General features: G+C 40.9%; 1 protein-coding gene across 3 annotated transcripts in view; it reads right to left on the bottom strand.

Moving 5' to 3' along the window:
- Positions 1-403: 403 nt before the first annotated feature.
- Positions 404-23,680, bottom strand: part of LOC119651597 — a 37,501-nt gene continuing 14,224 nt past the window's right edge. For all 3 annotated transcript variants that reach the window (XM_038055246.1, XM_038055245.1, XM_038055247.1), the window contains one exon: positions 404-685. In XM_038055246.1, coding sequence (XP_037911174.1) covers positions 532-685 — 154 coding nt within the window. In that variant the 3' untranslated portion in view covers positions 404-531. The remainder of the gene's footprint in view (positions 686-23,680) is intronic.

Genomic DNA, 23,680 nt, shown 5'->3' with positions numbered 1-23,680 from the left:
TACACATGTTCCCAAAACCTATCTCAGGATTCATTTCGATACTATGGCGTTTTGTGCCACTAGACAATCGAATTATTCAACTTGAAAGTACGCCGTTTTGCCCCTCAGAATTCAAACAGTCCTAATTTGAATTTAACACGAATAAGGATGACTTTATTCGATGTAATGTGTAAGTGTGAATAACAGCGCGACTCATCATTCTTCTTAGATGGTTACGCACGCATTGTTAATCGGAATTATAGTTTACGCATCACACCGCTGGTATAATCATCTCTAAGTAGCTCATGATTGCATTCCTGCTAAATATAAATATGGATCAATTTAACAGTTCAATTTCTCCTGACTAAAATCCAGTTTTTAAGGAGAAGCTTTCTTGTTTCAATTGATTACTAAATTATTATAGGGATAAATATATTTAGGACGCCGAATTCTAAACAAAATAATTTTTCCCAATACTTGGATAAATAATACAGAAGGCCAAAAAATACACTAAACAATCCGAAATGCTAATTGTACATAGTTGTTTGTTCACTACTGACGATCCTCTGAAGGGTGGTCGGACGTGGGAAGACTGTCATGGCTGCCACTTGCTTCGAATTCAGGCTGTTCGCGTGACGCTTCTTCTATGGAAAGATATTTGTCAACGATGCGATCCACCCAGCCATGTTCTTGCTCCGTTAGGTCACTGAAAATGATCGATATTTTTATGAGTAACAAAGTATTACTAATACCAATTAGAATGTAGTTATCACTTTCTGAGTTGGTGACTCAACGATAATTTCAAAATACAGGAAAGCCTTTGGTTTAGCATGCCTATTTTCGGTGGCAGTAATTAAAGAAAGATGGGAAGCGGGGCATGGTAAAAACTTCTCTTGGTGAATTCCCAACGCCCTTCCTTTCATTTCAGTGTTCTTCAGCAAAAATACCAGCTGTAAAAGAGTTCTACTATATGTAAAAGGGTCAATCTGGTTGGTTGGTTTCATTGGTCATAGTAAGAATATAATAACCACCCCAACTTGATGTATTAATTCTCAACTGTCAATTGGGCCTTCCTATTAATTCGAGCCTATGGGCAACATAATTTTTTATTTCATTTCCAGGCAAAATACTTCTTCATCCGTTCATAGTCAAGAGTTCGCAACAATTTAAAGCACGCGAATGACAATTATGGCCTTTTTTCAGTATACTTGCCTTTTCAAACTTTAGACAGGATGCTAAAGATGACTCAGAGACAACATTATTTGGGTCGTAAGTTGTTCATGCCCTTGACAATGAAATTTAGAACGACATTAGTCTTGTGGGTTCTTGTCTTCAGTACTACCACCCTGCTTGTCACCTTTCCATATAGGGAGAAATACAGCAAAGATAGATAGCTCGAAATCGAGGTGGTTGGAAGTTTGACATCGCGAATAAATTTCTGCATTATCTTGTACTGAATTTGACATAATAATGAAGAAAACTACTTTTTATTACGAATATTTCTTCTTTATTAGACTTTTAGATTTAATTAACAAGAATGAATCTTTTTTAGGTTGAATAAGTTACGTTGCATAAGAAACTTCTTCAACCCTTTCAATTTAACAATGCCCATGTCATCAACAAAATTGCAGTTCCACAGCTTCTTAAGGATTGGTAATATTTTGTTATGGGCTACGAGCTTGGAGCGACTATACGAAGCAGCTTTGCTCTCTATTCTAATACGTATAGATCTTCGACATTAAATTGGAAGCCAGTGCGTTGACGATATTAAAATCACGTTGGCATTAATGTCCTCCAGAAACACAATCGGGAGGAATTACTCAAAACTATATGAATTTTCAAGAAGCACTTGTAGATTCGATATAACACTGCAAAGCAGAACCAGAAATACTTCACTGGAAATGGAAACGTCATCACTTAAGCATTGGACTTAAAAGAGGAAGCTTCTACAGAATTATCTTGAATATAACTTACATGCTGAGTTTGCAGAAAAAAACTTTTGGAGTTGAGGAGACGATTAGGATGCACAAAGGGTTGAATTGGTGGAAACCTACAATCATGAAAATCAGATGGAGTTAGACGGATTAAGGTCCCATAGTTCGATGATACTTATTCAGCCTGGATTTAATTCAGGGACCTTTTCAAGTTTCTTGCCTGCAGTATCTTGGTACATCCGTAAAGGAAAAGGCTGTTCAACAAAGTAGGTATCTTAACATTGCGAATGCTTACCACTACCCAGCTTGAGGTCTCTTGTTGAAGAGATATGTTAACAAGCGCATCATTGCTCTCTTACTTTTGGCCTAGTTTTGGAATACGGAAAACGATATGGTGGAGTTCATTACAAACTCATAAGACCTGAATGTCAAGTCATTCTGCAGAGTAAATTCAATTCGGATTTGAGAGCAGCATGAACACGAAAATTGGTGCCATGGTGGTTTTCGTTCAGGGTCACCACCACGCAATATTTGCTTTTACTGCTCCTTCTGCGGATTGCATCTTCGGTCAAGCCAGCTCTACTATTTTTTCACCAAGCTGTATGAAGAGTAGTTCCTCTGGATCAGGGGTCTGCCCTCCATAAGTTCTAATCGGATTACTTTCAAATAGGCCTTCACACTTGGCATTCATTTGCCTTCCCTTCGTTCCATCTTTTATGATGTTTAGGATTGGCGGAGAAGTTGACGAACTTCTTTTGAATGGGTTCTTTTCCTGGGCCTGGAGTACCTCCTGCTTTCGCTCCTCTTGAATATGTGCGGTCGGGATTGTTGCCTTTTTTGTCGTCCAGTGAAAAATATTGCAAAAATAAAAGCTGGGCAGCACAACACCTTACAAACGCCTAAAACACCTAAGTGTACCTAAGTGGGTGGGTGAAGATTGCATATTTTAGCAGGTTAGAATTTCCATATATGTCACTAAGACCTTAATTTTATGGTTTAAAAAATACCAAATACCAGTTTTATAGTTGCCAGTGCGCAATCCGGATGTGAATTTCATGGAATGAGCGGATTTACGTGCAAGGCAAAATTACCTTTTGCATACTTTAACCCGACTGAGACTGAACATTATGGAAATATAGGATCCAACAGCTTTCAGTTTTCTCCAACCTTTAGCGACATCTGTATCAGAGCAAATGTTTGAAGTTATCTGAAACAAGTCGGGAAACCGGAAGCTGGACGCTTCAGGTACGAAAGGTTTTGTGTATTTGTTAGCACGTAGCACATAATATATCCATATATTATGTGAGAGTATCCACTTTCGGGTGCTATTGACATTCATAGTCTTTGATTTTCAAAGAAGCAACAATTTTGACGTATTATAACTTTGTTAGTAATAGTGCGATTTCCACCAAACTTGGTAAGATCATGCTCCACATTATAGCCTACATCAGAGAAATTTCGTGTTGCTAGGATGAATTTAAGGGCGGGGGTTTACATCCAATTACAAAAAATTATAGTAATATACTATTATTAACTTTATTTGAACAGATATCGATATGGAAGATATTTCGGAGTCCAGGTACCATATAGCGGCAGCCTCCTAATTTTTTTTAGATTTGTCGGTTAGGTAGTTTCTGAGAATGGCCCCTTTAAAAAAATTATCACTTTCAACGCCTCGCACTCCCAACCTTTCTAACAAATGTCAAAACTAAGCTTCGAAAAGTACTAAACAAAACCTTTAATTTGGTACCCCACATGACTATATTTGATGAAACAATATTTTACAACCCCGTTTTGTATGTATGGGGACCGCCTAAGATACGAGTCGTTCTCAATTCAGCAAAGATCACATCAGGAAAATCCTTGAATGACTTGTTGATGATCTGACCAACAATGAATGGTTCGATTATCGAGCTTCCCTTGCGATCGTTCCCCATTGTATTTCGTCATGCTGAAATATCGACAAGACCAGGGGCAGACTTCCAACGAATTGTATGGCGACCAAAAGAAGCGGATGTAATTCGTCATTACCGGTTGAAGATAATTACTTTTGGGACACTAAATGCTCTTTTAAAACTTTTGTGTAAAACAAAACCCTATTAAAATCGTCCGTTTGTCTGTCTTCTCGTCACACCTTTTATCTCTGAAACGGTTACTCCTATTGAAATAAAATTCGAAATTTGGTAGAAAGGTGGGAACTAAGAATCCCATTGTATGTAGTGAGTAACATAGTCCCACATTGAGTTTGAGGGGGGTCCCCATATATGCAAAAGAGGGGTGTAAATTTTTTTCACCAAGTAGTAGTGTGCGGTATCAAATGAAAGGTCTTGGTTGGTAGTTTCCGAAACCTTTTTGTCCTTGGTCGCAAAGGGGCGAATGGTTAGTTACTTCAAGGATCCGTTTTCAGGAACTACTATCTTTGCTTGAAGGTCCCCTATCGATACCTGTTTAAATAAAGTTAATAAAAGTATATGCGGTAACATTTATTATAAGCATATTTTCTAGAAATTGACTGAGAATCAAACCCATGCATCGCCCAATTACGTCCATTCGTTGACTCCTACAGTATACTACGCTGACGATCTCAACAAGCATCCCGTAAGTCGTTCTATACAGTAAATGTAATGTTCCTGAGATCATTGTGGAGCATATTTATCAACATGGAACTTCACAGCTGATGTTATCGATTCTACAGCAAGAATACTGGATTTTGAACGCGCAACAAATGGGGTTGGACTTTGCAGAGCCAATAGGGATTAATTGGTCAAACGGTGGAGGAGAGAAGATTACCAAACGGTACAAAGACTATATACCTGAGGTTAGTTTGCGATTGACATCAGCAGTATGCATTGCAGCAGTAAAGAGATTTTGATGTTGAAGGGGAAAATGAAAAACCATTTACAGCGATTACGGAATAAACTTCATAAGAGGTAGAGGAAAAATCCAAAGGATTTTCACAACAATGGCGAACGAATCACAACTATGGATGGTCAATAGCCACATCATGTGACATCATATTCCACCAAGTAGTCCCCATTCCCGTGGACTATGGGAAGTCGGGAGTCAAATCGGTAAAACGGCACCTCGTGGAAACCTTCGGAGAATCCCTACATCGCCTTTACTTAAATCGAATCATACTTAAACAGCAGGCCACAGGCTACTAGCATACTTAAGCAGCAGGTTACTAACCCCATTAAGTAACAAGTGAACGACAGAGATGCGCGCACTTCCATATGTCAGAGAATTATGTAGATGGCAACGGATACAGAAACTGTCCAAAGGATTCTGGAACTTACGGCATCAGGAAAGCCCGAAATGGTCAAAACTACTCTCGAATCTACAACCGGCATGATATTGGTAAAAGTGAGAACACTATCCCAAAAATTAGCTACTGGCACGGATAATTGATGTACCCAAGAACAGGACAGATTGTAAAGAGTCGACGGGGAGTGATCAACCATTCTATTACGCTCGCATGCATACCGCTTTACACCTCTAATGTAACGGCAATTGTGAGCGTTGAGTTGGGATTTTTGTTTAGAGAAATTAAGAAATGCGATAATAAATAGGGGAACATTCCAATTTAACATCCTTGAAGTGACATTGAAATAGACAATCTCAAGGAATTGATCCAAAATATGACGAGGTTGTATGAATATATTAGACAGATGAGCGGTGACATAAGTTGCAGGGTACTTAAACCCCACTTAGACCTGCTCAATTTCTGAGATCACACTAAGGGAAAGAGATCCTGGGAAAACTACGCCATCATCGGAGTCAACGATGAAGTCTACCTGGAGATACAATGAGTTCGAAATCCGGACACCGTTGTAAGAAATACAAAGGTGTTTAGAAAGTTGACCTCCAGTTATATGTATTTAGTTTTCTTTTTGCAAGAGCGTAACATACAGCCTGGATGGATACAATGCAAAGAAAATTAACGAAAAAACATTAAAATAAATCCCTTACTGCGAGCGAATTACAAAAAAAACAGTATTTTCGTAGGCAAAGTTGATGCCTGGATCGTTATGACGTCAAAACCTTCAAAAATGATTAATTAATACTTTCTATGAAGATCTTTAGCTTCATATACAGTTTCCATTTTTCGTGGCATATATTCGATCAGACGCAACATTGCAACATGGGGATTACGGAAGGGTTTCATTCGGATAATTGAACAATAACTAAATGCGTGTTTTCCACGAATGAATTGAATGCATTGAAAAACGTGCACAAAAAGGTCCCCACATCAAATGAATACAAAAACATTACACCCGTCTTATCCAGCTTCCGGCATCCGGACTAGCTTGTATAATGAAATTCCTCCGTGGTCTCACCGCTGGCAGTACGCATTGTTAAATAAGAAAAGAACACAGAATCCGTAATGACTGACCAGGTCTATGTGCGCCGGTGTAAATGCCATCAACAAAAAAATCAGAACCAAACTTCAGTATTTCAACATTCACGTTCCTAATATCAGACTTTATGCGGGCAATTACCGTCGTATGTCGAATGCACTGGGAGTTGAATTGCCTATATACACATAGTCTTCTTGGAGTGGTATGATGCCCTGGAGAAGAATAATATCCATTTCTTGGACACATTGCAGGCAGCAGGTGCCCGAAATACAGGGGAACTTTCAACGCAAATAGCACAAGAGGCCGTTGTAAATCAATAGAATTGTAGAGGAAAATATAAGCTATGCAATTGCAAAAATGCAGACTGGTGGAAGCAAGGAGGAGGAGACTTCAAAAGTTGGGAAGCACGAGTGTCTAAAGGCAAACCAACCGCACGAAGTAATACGTAAATGGTGGTCCTCCAGAGTTTTTTTTATAGTAAAGTAGGTGAATGAGTTACGCACTAGGTGTTGGACTCCCGCAACAATACGCTGTCGGACTACCAACTAAATACCTCTTTGTCATCAGAGAAATAGCCTGGAACCGTTTGACACATTACTTCGGGCTAGCCCTCCCGCTTTCCCGGCTTTGCGAGCCATCTAGTCAGGGTGTCCTTTTCACCGCCGGAAGGGCGGAGGAAGGGGGTTGTTAGTTCAGGGAATCCCTTGCCATCCGGTCCCTCCACTCGGTAAGTGTGCGTTAACGTTCTTCACGGGCAACCACCTCTCTTAAATTTTCGATCTCACGGCGGTAAGTAGCTTTATGCTCCTTGGCAAGGATGGCAACGGGGATCACCCCTGCGATCACCATCTCGGCCAGTTCTAAGACATTGCGGTAAACAGACGCCACTCGCAAAGCTACCCGCCTCTACACTTGAGCAAGGCGCTTACGATGCACCTTCTGGTCAAGGGCATCAGCCCATACCTCCGTGGCATAGAGCAGAACAGACTGCGTTGCTCTCATAAGAAGGCGTCTCCTAGTAGATATAGAGCCCCCAAAATTCGTCATTAGCTGACTTGGAGCCGAGACTCCAGCTGCTGCTTTGAGTTGCTCGAAGAAGCTCATGTTTGAGTCAAGTATTAACCGCTGGTTTTGACTCTATTGTCAAACAACAACTTCTGGAATACATCGGATTTTTCCAGCGCAAGGCATGAGCAGTCATCCATCCGTTTACCCGTCATATCAATATGCCAAGTCCGCTTTGCGCCTGTTCAAAATTGCGTTCGGTAACAAGTGCGCAAAGTTTTCTGTATAACCGACCAGGCGCGACTCTTCGGGCATATCTCGATGATATTTAGCAGACTATCGTAGGAAGCATTCCAGAGCTCCGGCCCTAGGATGGATCCATGTGCTACTCCCGACGTGATGTGGCCCTCTAGCGTCTCATAGAGCAGGGCGCGGTCTTTCAGATAATCCTCCGCAAGAGATAGCTTAGCACGTGGAATGAGTTTTTCAATGTGCCTATTATATCTATCTGTCTTATAGAATTGATGGCATTCCTGACATCAAGTGTTATGAGGAGCACTATCAGTCGAGATTGGCGGCTGTGTGCCTCGGCTCGATGAACCGCATCCACGACCTCCATAACAGCATCCACTGTGGATTTCCCTGTCCTGAATCCGAACTGCCTTGGAGATAAGTCCCCGGCAACGCGGATCGCTTCAGCGACTCTACTCCTGATGACCTTCTCAAGCACCTTCTCGGCCATTTCAAGCATACACAACGGTCTATATGCAGAAGGGAGCTCTGGGTCTCCGTTTCCCTTGTTGATTAGCGCGAGTCTGGCCACCTTCCAGCGACAAGCAAAAATGCCCTCCTTCAAGCAAACGTTGAACGCCCCAAACAGCAAGTTTGGCCGTTGTCGGAACACGATTATACATCAGGAACTGACACCTTCTTGTTTTTCATGGTGAGAACCGCTTTATCGAGCTCTCTCATTGTGGAAAGGGGGCAATCCTCAAAGCTTTCCGCGCGGCTCTGGTTGCTGCAAGAGCTTCAATGAACTTTCCGATGCTCACGCTCGCAACATACCACCGCGGCCATTTCCAGAATCCGTTTCCCTCTGGAGTCTGGCTGGAGAATGTACCATTCAACCTAACTAGCAGGATTTACCCCTCTGTGCCCGAAACGGCGTCCTCCGGAGGACCAAACCGGCGCCGAAAGTCCGGCATCGTCTCATTCGGCGTCAAGTAAACGCTAAACAAGTCAGAATACCGGAAGCTATGTGCTTCGGGTATAAAGACTATGTGTTCATGTTATGTAACAAACTTCAAGGCACGTTTTTCTATCCGTATATAGCTACAAATCCAACATATTCCTTCATTATTCATTCATTAATTCATTCATTCTTTTCCAAACAACATAGATATTAGCCTGCCTACTATGCACGTATATAAATTGATCGTACCCATATTTCCGATTTACTTCGTGCAGAAAAGCATACATGTATGTACATATATAGTATGCGTATTAAATACGGCTGGTTTAATGTACAAATATATCTGAATTAGACACTACCCGCAAATTTCATTGGCGCGCATATACTATATTCCTGTCTGTTTGGAGTAATTGATATTCATAAACAAATGTCTAAAAAACTAAAACAAAATAATTCTTTCCGAGGTCCCAGATGACGCAGCGTGGAAGAAATGAGGAACCTAGAGGAAACTCTAGGTGAAGTGCTATCATCGGAAAATTTTGTCAGGAGAATGGTAGCTTGCCAGGAAGACTGGGATGCGATAAATTCCATGATCGCAGTAATCCAGGATAAACTGCGAAAAGCAGGAGGGGGGGCACGGTGGGGATGGATTTGGGGTGGTTTTAGTGGGTAAAAATCCTACATTCTGGTGTGCCCCGGCTAGAGTTTTTTGAAGATTTTCACCTTCTTAAAAAAAGGACAGGCAGACAGACAGGCATCGACTCGATTCTAATAAGGTTTTGTTTCACACACTTCCTGAACATCGAATCCAGGCAAACCCATTTCTTCGGCCTTGGGTAGGAACACGAAGTCGAACATCGTTCCGAACCCAGATGGCAGCGGTACCCGATAAGTTGAGATGCCATGAAGCCGGGTCCCTGGGTTGGTATTGCTCGCTGATTAGCACTAGATCAGCCTTTATCTCCGAATTGGTGAGCGGTTGCACTCCGGTGCATGTTAATTTGTAAAATGTGGATCATGTCATTCGCGCTATAGCCCTTTCCAGTTCTGCCCTAAAAGTTGCATACCGTCCCGAGCCCGCAAAATGTGTGACACTCTCACCAGACGCACCACGATCCCAGGCAGTTGAGACTTCGAATTTCTCGAGAGCGCATGGGCTCTAGGCTAGAAACAAGAGCCTTTTTCCTCCGCAGAATGTACTCTTGCTAGTCGTCTTCGGGCCCATTTCGACGAGGATTCCGCCACCTTTCGTCTTTCGTATGGAAGACACCTCTGCTCCGTTGTCTTTAGGTTTCAGATTAATAAGTAGAGCCGACGGTCTAGTCCTTCTTCGTTTCCTTGTCTTTTCTGCTACTGGCTTTAGGTTTACAACCTCCCTGTCTTTGGATAGACGGGTCTCTGGCGGCGCAGTCGGTTGTTTCCTTTTATCCTTTTTCGTCTTTCTTTTTTCCGCTTTTTATCCAGTTCGCTTTGCAGTGAGCTATCTGCGATCCGTTTGGTGCTAGCAATCCCCGCTGAGTGCGACTCTTTCTGCTTTCCAATCATCTTCCGTTGTTCTCTCCGTTCACCTGTAGGAGGAGATGCGGTCCAATAGTTCTTCCAGTTCAATGAGCTGGTTTTTGACGACTTTGCTGACGTTCCTCTAGAAGAACGTTGCCGACCGCATACGCTTCACTACTACCGCGCAATTCCGGATGAGCCTTTCTTCTTCGGATCTAGCTAGGACAGTCGACTGAGCTTCTACTCGGTTCGTGTTTGAATCCACCTGTTCATGACCAGAGATTGTGACTGGGCTTTTTTCGGAACAGGGGCACACTATAGGGTATTGGAGTTGCCATCCCTGCACCGTTAGCCGCACCACTTGCTAAGGCTTCCTCTTTATGTGGGCCTCCCGGCGCAAGAACGCGTATGTCAGCCTCGCTGCCTCTTTCCCTGATCGCTGCGGCGAACGACACATTTTGTGCTGCGCCCAAATGCACTCAGCTCTTCCTACTTCCCATCTATTTCGTCGATTATTTTGTTGGTTTAGATTTATTCTCCATGGAAAATTTACCAGCGGATTGTGTGCAAGAGAGCGGGTCGCAATAATCAGGAACGGGTACCCTGGGGAACACAATCCCTACCCCAGATTCCTGAGGCATGACCTACGCCTAGCTGATCCTGTAATTTACGGACAGCTCAGTGCTCGCTCCATCGCTCCATCCAAAAGGGAACTCCCAGTTTTTCTCGTTGTGTAACGGCTAACAGGCTTTCTCAAGGCTACTACCTAGGACGCAGGTATACTGTCAAGGGGGGGGGGGGAGGGGTCAGAAATCAGACACTTCGAGGACGTCACACCCTGTATCGTAAGCGACTAGTTTAAGGTCGCTGAAGACCCCCGAGGAGATCCCGCAGGTCTGGGGCGGTGATTTTTAGTGGATGAGAATTCCACGCATCCGCTCTAGCTCAGACGCTTGGCGCAAAAGGCCGGGCGCAAGACGTAGTATGACGCGGAGTGCGCAGGGCGACGCAGGAAAACAACGAGCAGGTAGAGCGAAAGTTCAGGCGTAGCTTTATCGCCGTTGTCTCAAATAATGTACGGGATGGCTGCTTACATACAGTTCGTGATTGCTCTTAAGGTTTTGTGTCAAACAAAGCCTTATTAGAATCGATTCGATGTCTGTCATACCCGATTAAGTCGGAAACGGCTAGACCGATTGTCACGAAAATTGGTGAGAGCGTGTGGTCTGTTATTCCCTTTACATGTAGCAAGTGGCGCCATTTTGTGTTGAGGTCCCCATACAGGTGAACGGAAGGTGCAACATTTTTTTCGCAGTATGTGGCCATATGGGGTATTAAATGAAAGGGCTTAATAAACACTTTCCGAAACTGGTCCCACATTTGATATCGGGTGAAACATCGGGGAGCGAGAGCTCAAAATACCATCAAAAAGTGTAATATGCCTTGTTCTTAGAACCTATTCAACCGAAAAATAAAAAAAAAATCATAGTGGTGTAGGAAATCTAGACCTCAAAATACCTCCCGTTCCGATATCTGCACAGATATCCATTCCAGAAGGATGGAATGGGTGTAAGGGATAGCATAATACGCAATTTGGTCAAGTTTGAAGAAAGTCCAGCTATTACTAACAAAGTTATAGGGGGTGAAGTTTTGTCATTTTTTGTGAATTTCGTGCATTCTACAACGTCTATGACGTCATCATCACATATCAATTCGTCAATACCACAATGAAGTGAGTTCATATGAATGGAGTCGCAAAGAATTATTTTGTTTTAGTGTTTTAGTCATTTGTATATGAATATCAATTATTCCAAACAGACATGTGTGTATATAGATAAAAAAGACGGAATATCGGAAATCGGACGCTTTGGGTATGAAGGGTTTATGTTCATCTTCTGGGAGAAATGTCCTATGCATTCCATTCCTACATAGCTAAAAATTCTAAATATCCTTGGATATCAATGATCATGACCTTATACACGTCTTAGATTGTGATAAATTCACGTGAAATGCAGAATTTGACCTTTCCTAACTTTGTTTGATTTTTTTTCAAACTTACAAAATTGTGTATTATATTATTACCCATGATGCTACCAAACTTTGTACTTCTAGGATGAACTTGAAGGGGTTTCAGGTAAATTTGTAAAATATGGTAATATGTCATTATTAACTTCATTGGAGTAGGATATCGGAATGGGTTGTTCTATGTTATTTTGTTTGCAAAACAAAACCTTATTAAAATCGGTCCAATGTCTGTCTGACTGTCTGTCACGAGCACTTTTCCCAGAAACGGCTATACCGATTTATACGAAATTTGGTGAGAAGGTGGGACCTGTGGACCCCCAGACATGCAGTGAGTGATATCCTTCTTCTAGGTTGAATTTAGGGTGGGTTTCCAATACATGTAAAAGGGGGTGTAAACATTTTTTTCACTGAATGTAGTCATTTGGGGTAGCAAATGTCTCGATTATTACTTTTCAAAGCCGGTCTTAATTTTGGAATTTGTTAAAAAAGCGGGTAGTGGGAGGGGTGGAAATTGATGATTTCTTTAACGGACCCATTCTCAGAAACTACCCAACCGAAAAATCTGAAAAAATTCACAAAGCTGTCTCTATATAGTGCCCAGGCCTCAAAATACTCCCCATATTTATATCTATTCAAATTCAGTTAATAATAGTATATTACCATGCTTTTTGGGGAAATTGAGTAAAACCCCCCTTAAGTTTATCGCAGAATTATAAAACTTGGTAGTAGTATAAAATATAATATGAAGCATATTATCTCCAAGTTTGATCAAAATCATACTATTACTGACAAAGTTACAGTAGCTCAAAATTGACTCTCCCCTGTAAATTTACTGTAACTAAATATCAATATCACATTGAAGTGGGCAGTCAGACATGCTATATGCAAATACATAACGGGCTACGTATAAATACAATAGTTCTACACTGAAATATACTCACAGAAGAAGCAAACAAAACATTTCATACCTGAAGCGCCCAGCTTCCGGTTTCCCGACTTGTTTTTGGTTGGATTCGTTCTGACAACGAGACCTGTTACACTTTTCGGTGCATATATTTTGAGCTCTCACTTCCTATTTTTCACCCTAATCGAGGGCTTTCATTTGATTCCAGACCTGACCATATTTTGCAAAAAAAATTTTCACATCCCCCTTTCACATGTATGGGGAGACCAACTTGAACTAACCAGAAAATGGCACCACTTTTTGTATCTAAACGGATTCACTGACCATATGTTCTCACCAAATTTCCTGATAATAGCCTTAGCCATTTCGGAATGAATCGGATGTGGCAGACAGCCAAATAGATAGAATATGAATGGATTTTAATAAGGTTGTGTTTTAGAAGAGGGAGCCTAATATGTACACCCCGATCCTTATGCTACCGGGGGAAAGAGAGAAATATGATTCCCGACCGTATGCACATATTGGATTCGTGGGTTGAATATTTGGATGAATTGCTCAACAACTGATGCTTAAGGTATGAAACAACTAATGAGTGACTTTAAAGCCGCCTATGATAGTATGCCCAGGGTAAAACTATACACGGCCATGATAGAATTCGGTATCCCGACGAAATTGATAAGACTGACTAGGCTGACCCTGACCAATGTGCGAGGCCAGATAAAAGCAGCAGGATCACTCTCAAGACCATTCGACATCAACAACGGTCTACGACAAGGGGATGCGCTATCACGCGTCCTCTTTAACCTGGCCGCTCGAGAAAGTGATCCGTGATGCTGAGGTGAATGCAAGAGGTACGATCCTCTTCAAGTCTACCCAACTACTGGCCTATGCTGACGATATCGACATCATGGGAGGAACCACCCGAGACGTACAAATTGCCTTCATTCAGATCAAGCAGGCGGCGCGAGATCTCGGGCTGCACATCAATGAAGGCAAGACAAAATATATGGTGGCAACGTCAGCACCGAAGACGAATCAACCAACAACATCAAACCGCACTGGTCAAACGCGAAGAAGAATAAAGATAGGAGAATACAATTTTGAGACCGTTGACAATTTCTCTTATCTAGGGTCGAAAATCACAACCGATAACAACTACGATGATGAAATCTGCGTACGGTTGTTGGCAGCCAACAGAGCAGAACCTATTTCAGCCAATACACAATGACGAAATCTATGAGCAATACCATGACCGTCCGGTTGTGGATAAAATCCGGCTCAACAGGTTACGGTGGGCGGGTCACTTAATCCGTATGGATGAGGATGATCCCACCCGGAAAGTCTATAAGGGCAATATCTATGGTAGAAAAAGAAGACGAGGCAGACCCTGCTTAAGATGGAGCCTTGGCGTAGGCCAGGACGTCAAACAGTTTTTAGGGATATGGAATTGGTGGACCTCGGCGCAAAACCGGGATGTCTGGAGTTGCTTATTAAGAAAGGCCTAGACCGGATACCGGTTGTTGCGCCGTTGATGATGATGAATGAGTGATGATGCCAAGAGACATAATCTGTCCCATACATAAAAAGGCAGAAAACCCAAAAAAAAAAACTAAATTGTCCTTTAAATGCCGAATAAGAATTTTTATTTCTAATGTACCAGTATTTCGAGGACCAGTTGTTCCCTTCCTCAGTGAGTTCTAGTTTAAGACTAAACAAGTCTAAGAAAAAACAAACAGTCACTCCTAAAAATCTGGTGAAACACTGAAAACGAAGGCTTTTTGAACTAACATCCTCCTACATAACTCAGTAGGTTGTGATATCGTCCCGTCAAACAAAAAGTTCCCTAGTTGCATTAGTTTCTAGGAGCTAAGGGGTTGACAAAATATATCCAAAGATCAGTGCGAAATTAAGAAGCGTTAGATTTGCGTAATGGCATACTTTATTATGCTTTTTACTAAAAAACGAAGATTCAGACATGATTGGATTGTAACATTTACACCCCAGAAATACGGCTTCGTGTTTACTGAAACCATGCATTATTTCGAAGTATTACACTTACTGATAATCAGTGTGTGCGTCTTGAAATCATAAAGGTGTCAATCATTCTTTATCAATATCGCTATAGGTGGTAAATCCAATGCAACAAATTAAAGACGCGAGCAAGATAATAAATGGGCTTATAAATTTCGCAAACCATAATGTGATTCGTTTACTTATCGCTGACGATTTTTGATAAGATACTTACTTTTGATGTTCATTTGGATGAAATTGTCTCTAAATTAACTTGTTTTATTTGCTATTGAATAAAAGGGTAGTGTTGGCTACCATGGTGTATAATTTAAATAACTTCATACAATTTTGAATGTAATGCCTCTCAACGAAGCCAAACAAAATGCAATTTTTCCCTATTTTCGGTTTCATTTGTGTGGTACTTAAAAGATCAGGTTTCGGTCTTCTTTTCGAAAGAGAAGACTTGGCTCTTTCTCGGGTACAATTTTAATACTAAATCAGATACAAATTTCTTCTTAGGTTTACACTTACGTTTCTAATACACATTTTTATCTTTTGTGGGATTTTCCCCATCCCATCTTTACCTTAACCCTAATTACCTACGGATTTCGTATTTCAACGTATTTATTATCTTACACCCTAATTTCCTATGGATTTTGCATGTGTTAATGACCGTCGTGTATTTTTCCGACGAACACCCTAATTATGTTTTACAACCCATTTGCTAGGTATTGATGACGCATTATGATATTGTGGTGCGTCATTGAGTTGTATTGATGACGTAACTTGGTATTATAGGGAAATTTGTTTTTCTTCAAAGGTGAATTTTTTGTTAGCAGGCACACTTGCGATGATAACTGAAAAGGGGCATGGTTATTATTATCCATCGTTTATCCCTGTAAGATCGTGATTAAGAAGCACATCATCAATATATCATTGCTTGTAGTCTGTGGGTTCCAAAAGCTACGTATAATGCAAATTTTTTGTCTACAAAAGCTTTCTTGGAAAAAACTTGTGTGAGAGAAAATAACTAAATGCATTACATGCTAATGTTAAAAACCGTTTGATAGTTTCGGAGGCTGGTTTCTCATCTGCGACTACCACCGCCCCTGGTCGCCTAGTCCTTTCACACTTTCGTTAAGTTCGACGGTTCTTCTGCGCAATCATTGTTTGACCTATTTTGCAATTCCTATCCCTCCGCATATAACTCCGCTTCTTCTTCTCTGTCTCCTCTGAATAGAGTTTAACTTGTATGTGCTACTGCACCCCTTTCCTTGCCTCCTTCTGAAGGTTTTGTATAGAACAAAACCTTACTAAAATCGGATTACTATATGTCTGTCTGTTTGTTTGTGACACGCACTTTTCACAGAAATAATTGCATCGATTGACACGAACTGTGGTGGAAGGACGGGAAATTTGAACGCCCACGCATGCAGTGTATTACAGTGTTCTATGTGGTACTTCAGGAGGGGGGGGGGGGGGGGGTCTCCATGCATGTAAAAGGCGGGGGTACAATTTTTTTCACCAGGGTGTGAGGTGAGGTTTCAAATGAAAGGTCTCGATTAGTACTGTTAGCTGGGAGAGCGGAGACTGAAACTGGTCATTTATTTTACTAACCCATTCTTAGAACCCAACCGAAAAATCTGAAAAAAATCACGAAGCCTAGGCGCCGAAACACCCTCCATACTGATATCTGCTCAAATAAAGTTAAGATAGTGTATTACTATTATTTTTATTAATTGGCTGCAAAACCCCCTCTTCCGGTTTATCCTAAAATGATGAAATTGCAATGATGTAGATTATAATAAAAAACATAATGTCACCAAATTTGGTGGAAATCGCCCTATTACTAACAAAGTTATAATAGGTCAAAGTTGTCGCTTCAGTGCAAATTCTAAGACTTTCATGTAGAACGCGAAAGTGAATATTCTGACATAATATGCGCATATACATATATTTCTTTCTAAGTACTAATGGGACACATGCCCAGTTCAATGTTTTTATGTAGGAAACATAGAAAGCCTTCCGTAGCTTTCATCCAGCTTCTGGCTTCCCGACTTGTTTTGAAAACTACTTCATTTAGTCTTGATTCCTACATTGCCCCGGTTCCCGAAAACCAAGAATTAGTCGATACATTTATCTAGCTCTCTGCATAATTTTTAACAAGAGCGCTCCTGATGTTGTTTTTTTGCTTGCCTGTCGAAAGATATGTCATCGACTGGCTGACGTCTTGCTTTGGCTACCTCATAGCTAACGACCAAAATTACTCTGGGAAACGTCGGTGCACTGTTACAATTCTGTTACACTTTACGTTATGTATACTCATTTCTCTATGGCCTTCCGCTCACACGTTAACTCTGACTCTATCTAGGTTTTTTGTGGTTGTATATTACTTTTCTTGTTCCCTTCCTGTGGTGTACCACAACAATTTATTCCTACCATTTTTAATGTTCAACAACGATTTTCAGTGGCTTCTCACTTGCTAATTAAGAACCTTTGATTATATTATATAAAGAGGGCCTGTATATATCCAAACAGGGGTGTATATTTTTTCTTAGTGAATATAGACGTGTAGGATATTGAATCGTTAGTATTTTCCGAACGACTTTCTATCCTGGCGAGTAGATGTGAGGGTAATGGGTAAGCGAATGCAAACGCCCATCAAGTGATGATTTTGATCGAGGCCAATGTGAGCGCATCCCTTTTTGCGCATATCCAGAGCACGGTCCCTAATTCTACTACTGATAGTGAAGTCGTCGATCTGACATTATGGCAGGCGTTGACTCGAACAATATGTAGCTAATCACGAGGCGGTGGAAACTGCTGAAACCTACGAACCTCACACTATTGTGTTTACGGTCTCTAAAATTGTGTTTTTCCATCACATCGTCTAAGAAGATAAAGTCTACTTTGGCAATGAGATCCATCACGATTACAAAGCCATCTTTAAGAGCTTCTTCTGGACCGCATTGACTCCCTTCTCCTCAGTAGGCTTTTTCTCCTATGTATCTGAAACCCTCGTTGGTGCAAGCGCTGTACTATTTGTATATTCCTCATTCTGCACTGAAATCTGGCAGTTAATATTTTACCTGATTGTGGAGTGGAATGCTTTCCAACCATTTTATCTCGTTTAGCACCAGAATATACAGTGAGATTTTGCCTGAATTTGGGGAGCAAACGAGCAACAATGTCGTTAAGAAACTTTCGTACACTTCAGAATGCAATCATAAGCCGGCAAAGAAAGTAAATAGCCGTAGTCGAACAATTAGCCCCCCTTCAACACATTGTAACAGTCTCCGGTGCACGAATCAGATTTATGATTTGTAGATTACTAGCCCACAAATTAAATCAAATCGAATCAAATCAAAAAGGCAAATAAAAGCAGGGAATACTTCGAGCGAATTCGCGCCGCTCACATCTCATACCACTTCAGCGGTGCATTAACTGTGGAAAACCCTCAAAATCTATGGTTCGAACAAGACGGAGGCACAGCATCAAGAGAGCCTATGGATCTGTTTTTGCAAGGTCAAGTACGCTTATCGTCAACACCCTCATGCTTTCGAAGAGGCATTTTTTACCACAAGTTACATGGGATGTAGCATCATCAGCTTTACTAAATCAGCGTAAGATAGAAAACACATTTGGTCCTTGTTCTCTGTCGACCTTGTTCGAATCATACAAGGAGTGCTTGAACCATCAGCGATTTGGCGAGACTCAATAAGATTCTGGCCAAAAAACCTTTGTGGATAAAAGTTATTTCCTCCACCAGCACAAGGGCTATTAAAATGACGCGTTCCACTTTTGATATAATATATGTATATTCTCTATATTCTACAAAAGGAGCTTTCTAATAAGTTGATGTTCGGAGCGGTTCTCAGTGCCCATCGTGTGTCCGTTCGCTTAGTTCATGGGAGAAGTCGTTCTCGACGACCGTCCCAGTTTATTAATCGTCCAAGAACTCCTTCTCGATGGCCGTCCTCGTTCATTGTTCGTTCAAGAAGAAGGACGGAAGGAAGTGTGGGCCACATTAAGTCAAAGGACGCGTCGAGGGTTGTCCGGTGGTGGTGAAAGTATGAAGAGTGAAAAGTGTGGCGCGAAATCCAGTTGTGCTATCAGATGGCGCAGATATGCCCCAAACCTTATGAGCTCAGCAGCTAATTAGGATATACTTTCGCACCAACGAGGAGAACTGCGGGTTAGAACCCTGCCTAGAAGCTATCTAGCCCTAGTTGTTTGAGAATATCGAATTGACTCGCAATCATCGAGGATAAAATTACCTGGGCTGTAAACGGCTTCTTTATATATGAATCTCCAGGCCCAGACGCCTGATGCTGGTGAGGTTTCAGAAAGAGAAAAAAAATTATCGGATTTGTACTTCATTTCACAGTTACAATTCTGCCTTCTCCACCTGGTCAGAATCCGTGAGTCCGAACATAGGGCAGCGAAATCCCACATCAGCAGCATCCTAGACGAAGAAACACGGGAACTCTGGGCATTCACAACGCCACACGCAGGCTGAGGTTCAGAAGGAATTTCGCTGTGGACATTCCAACCAGGACACAGTGGAAGACCGGCAATTTGTTGCAAGGTTATGGCACTGTATTCTCTACCGACAGATCAAAGGTAGTGTGTGCTTTTGGAATGAAAGTATTCTCGGATATGCACAATGTAGCCGAATCGTGCGGTCTTCCACGATATTACAAGCGGGAGTATTGCTAACAACCGGTCACGACACTTTTTGGGCCATATGTGCGCAATGCGTGTAGGATTACGGCGGTTTGCACGGGCACTGGCTTCTAGAGTATCATCTCGCAGGTTCGGCATACCCTACATACCTTGCAAAACGCATTGTCAATGTTGCAGAGAGAAGTGAGGAACCCTTAGGTCAGGCTAGGGAGAAATAATTATTTGGAATCCTCAAGGAAACCTCTGGTTCTAGCGTAGGGGAATTACTATCCTTTGTAAATATTGCGGCTAGATTCTGTTCTCTTTTTCCTTGTCACAGCAGTCAAGTTCGTAGGAGTTTGTGGCATCAGAACGCCGCACTACAGCGCTAATTGGTCTCCTCAGGGCCGCTTGCCCGTATCCAGATTCGAAAGATTTGTTAAGGTTGTAGTACAGTGTGATGCTCCAAATTTCATTGTTATTTCACAATTTTTTGAATAAGAAAATAATACACCATTGTTCTGAAATTTTAATATGATTTTGATGGATGCTTAAAATATACAACAAAATTTTCTATAACTTAGTTTCCCATTAATTAATGTTTGTGTTTTATTGTAAAAAATAGACTCCTTGAAAAAAAGATGGTCCCACTCGGAGAAATAAAAAATCGATTTTTTAAAATTTATTTTTAAAATCATCTATTACCACCTTAAATTCCAACTATCGGAGAACCGAAGCCAGAATTCGAATTAGTTGAAAAAGATATTTGAAGTACATTTATTTATTTATTTGGCTCTGTGAAGATTTTAAATTTTTCAGGATATACAAGTTATTCGGTTCCAAGCCATTATTGAGAGCTGATTTGGATTTGCTAATTATTACAGTTTAAGGATTTGTACTATAAATTGATGAGTTTTACCCCCTACTACTCCTGGCAGAAGGAAAATTTAGCCTGTCTTTAGTGAGGCGCCATCTATGGACTCATAGCTTTGGAAATAATAGTAAGATTTACACCTATGTACTCGTAGTAACTTAAAATTTTATGCTCAGAGTGAATCTAATTATTATAACACTGTCATCTTATGATTTTAGATTTGATATAGGGGCACAGCTGTTTCGGTTGAATACATTCTGAGAAAGATACTTATTACATTTTAGGGCGCATGTATTTTGCCATCTCATTCCTTTATGTTTGAGCCTGACTAGTTTTATCCCGCACGACTATATTACAAACAGATCATATACATCGATTTGCCAAAACTACTATGTTTTATATATAGTGCGTTGGTTCCATGTTCAGATAAAGGAGAAGAGTGTGGGGCAACGTATTTTGTGCTATCCTCTTGGTGACAGGTCCCGCGACAGGCCGATCATGGGAATAGATATATTAACCCAATGCCGAAAAGGAGACTTCTGGCAACTTATAACTGAGCGATTTAAATATCTAAGATCAATGTTATCAGCCAATGAAGAATTGCGTTGTGAAATTGCTTCACGCATATCTTGGTCTTCGTGGTGGACGTATCAACCAACGTCCCAAATCCAAAATTTACCTCAATGTCGTTTTGTTTGTTCTGCCGCTCTCTATGGGTCGTGCTTATGGAGACGAAGATCTTGTGTTGCACCAGTGGCGTAACACGCCATGATCACATCCGAAATAAGGATGCGTCTTCGGTGGTATCGTCAAGGAATTCGTGCTAACAAGAATTCAGTTGCTAAGATTAGCTGGACATCGAAGTCGGTGGAAATGAGAAAAGGCTCGGCTGAAATATCGGGGGATCGCTGGATAGTGATTTGAAATCCTGCATCTAGATGAGACCTTTGAGAGGGCAAAATAGCGGAACCAATCATTGACCCCGCTTCTCAACGAGACAAAGGTTGACGAAGAAGGAAGATGTTCTTAGATTTCCCACTATCATGTTACTCGCTGCATGCAAAGATTTTCGCAGAACTCTACCAGAGCAAACTTTCTGACACTAAAGGTAGTTGTTTTCTAGTAAATTGCGCAATGCAAAAAAGCAGACAGTCAGTTCTTTTTATCAAGTTAGAAGTACAGTGTAACGATTTGAAAAAATCGATTTCAAAAGGAAAACATATTGAAAATGTACTGTCAAATTTCAGATCGAATTTCAAAATTTTTTTAAAATTATAGTAAAAGAAATGGAGCGGGTCCTAGTTAGTACAGAAATGGAAATTTGCCGAAAACAGCTGCTTCAATCGTCCCTTCTAGATAATATCCTCGATTTTATATTGTTATACTCACTTGACTAAGGACTAGGTAACATGTAAAACTATATAAAAACACATACTATTAGAAGATAAGAATCGAGATTTAAAAAAATTTAATTTCCTAATAATAAATACTTTTTTAATAATTTAGAGTTTCTTTTTCACAAATTCTTAAAAAATGTTAGTATCTTTGAGGCTTTGCATATTGCGACAAGCCTAAAGAATAGAAAATTTTTTTGTTTTTAATTCACACCATCAGAGAAGACTGTGCCTTTCCTTGAGTAACCCCATCTTTTTTTCAAGGAGACATAATCAATAAAAAACATTTATTGATTAATGCAAAAAGATATGAAAATTTTGTTATATATTTTAAGTTACCATCAAAATCATATTAAAATTTTAGACCATTCGAAAGAAATAATGAAATGACGATCAAATTTGGAGCGTCTGACAATGTACTATTATGTGCCTGAAGGTCACACAAATAAGTAAGGTTCAACACATTATATCGGAAATTATATTAGACATCTTGAATCCGATAGCAATTATAGAAGTGGCAGAAATGTTGAAACAATTGAGGAAAACTAATTTACATTATTATTCAGTCATTAGCAGGATCGAATACAATTTCAAAATATTTAGCAGATCGTATTGATTTTTTATAATGTACTGAAATTGTTTGCCCCAATACTTTTGAAGTATGATTTGATATTTACTTACTGTTCAAGTAACGTAACATATTTGTACATATATCTGCATCTTTTAAGCACTAGCTCAAAGATCCTTTTGCAGCGTCAAAACTCCCTCCGAACCCCAACATAAGCACTTTCCTAATGTGAACCTCGATCCAAGATAATCTCACTTCGGCTACTCATCTAACGCAAGTGACTACTACAGTCGTAAATTAAATAGGTTTCCCGGTGAGCTGTTGGTGCGACTCCTTCAGGAATTCCCTGATCCTTAGTGCATCTCATCTGATGCGGTGAAACAATGCCAACAAAATGTTTGTACATCATCGCACGTGGCGTCACTGCCACCACTATCACCACCAGCCATCGTCTTCGGTGGTCAGACAAATTTTTACAGGTGATTCATGTAAATTCACACGTGACTTCGCACGATGGAATTTTTACAAGTGGCCACGAAATAGTTCCAGTATCAGTACCCGTGTCCGCGTTTTTACGAGGCCAATTGCTACCCGATAAAGCGCGCCCCTGTTCCAAATGAGTTGTTCGATTGCGTGACGTGTCGTCGCCGTGGAGTGGCGGCCGTCGTGATAAGAAACAATTTGACCAGCGTCTCTTACTGGCGGCTTCATTATTGACTATTGTGATAATTTCGAAAGGTGTGCGCTACTATCAATCGTGTGACTCACAGCGAACCGCATCATACGCCTGCATAGCTGAGCGAAGTGGAACTTCGCCACATATCACATATCACATTTCGGCACTCGCCACTGACTATCACTGCAGACCAGGAGCATACCGCACAGCTCGCCAGATATTCTTGGCATTGTCACAAGAAGAAAGATACAAAGCTTACAATGCATCATGCCGTAGACATGATTAGGGCCCAGTGATCTTAATTAGGGGCTACTTAACGGAACAAAGAATCTTATTAGTCATAGCCAATAGTGTGATGAAGGCTGTTATCTTTATGACGAAAGAATAACACGAAAATCGTAACCAAACCTTTGTTCGATGATTATGAAATGGCTCGATGAGGTCATGATGAGAACTAGTGAGATATGAGAAGTCTTATTCATCGAAAATGCATCCTAAAAAGCTTGTCGGGGCCGCTGAATCATGAAATTACGGAGCAATTTGCATTTCATTGCCGTACATCTGATACCTTAAAAAGCAACTGGCCGCTGTAATCA

The sequence above is a fragment of the Hermetia illucens genome, chromosome 3 (assembly GCF_905115235.1).
Source record: "Hermetia illucens chromosome 3, iHerIll2.2.curated.20191125, whole genome shotgun sequence".
Taxonomy (NCBI): domain Eukaryota; kingdom Metazoa; phylum Arthropoda; class Insecta; order Diptera; family Stratiomyidae; genus Hermetia; species Hermetia illucens.
This window is presented reverse-complemented; position numbering and strand designations above follow the sequence as displayed.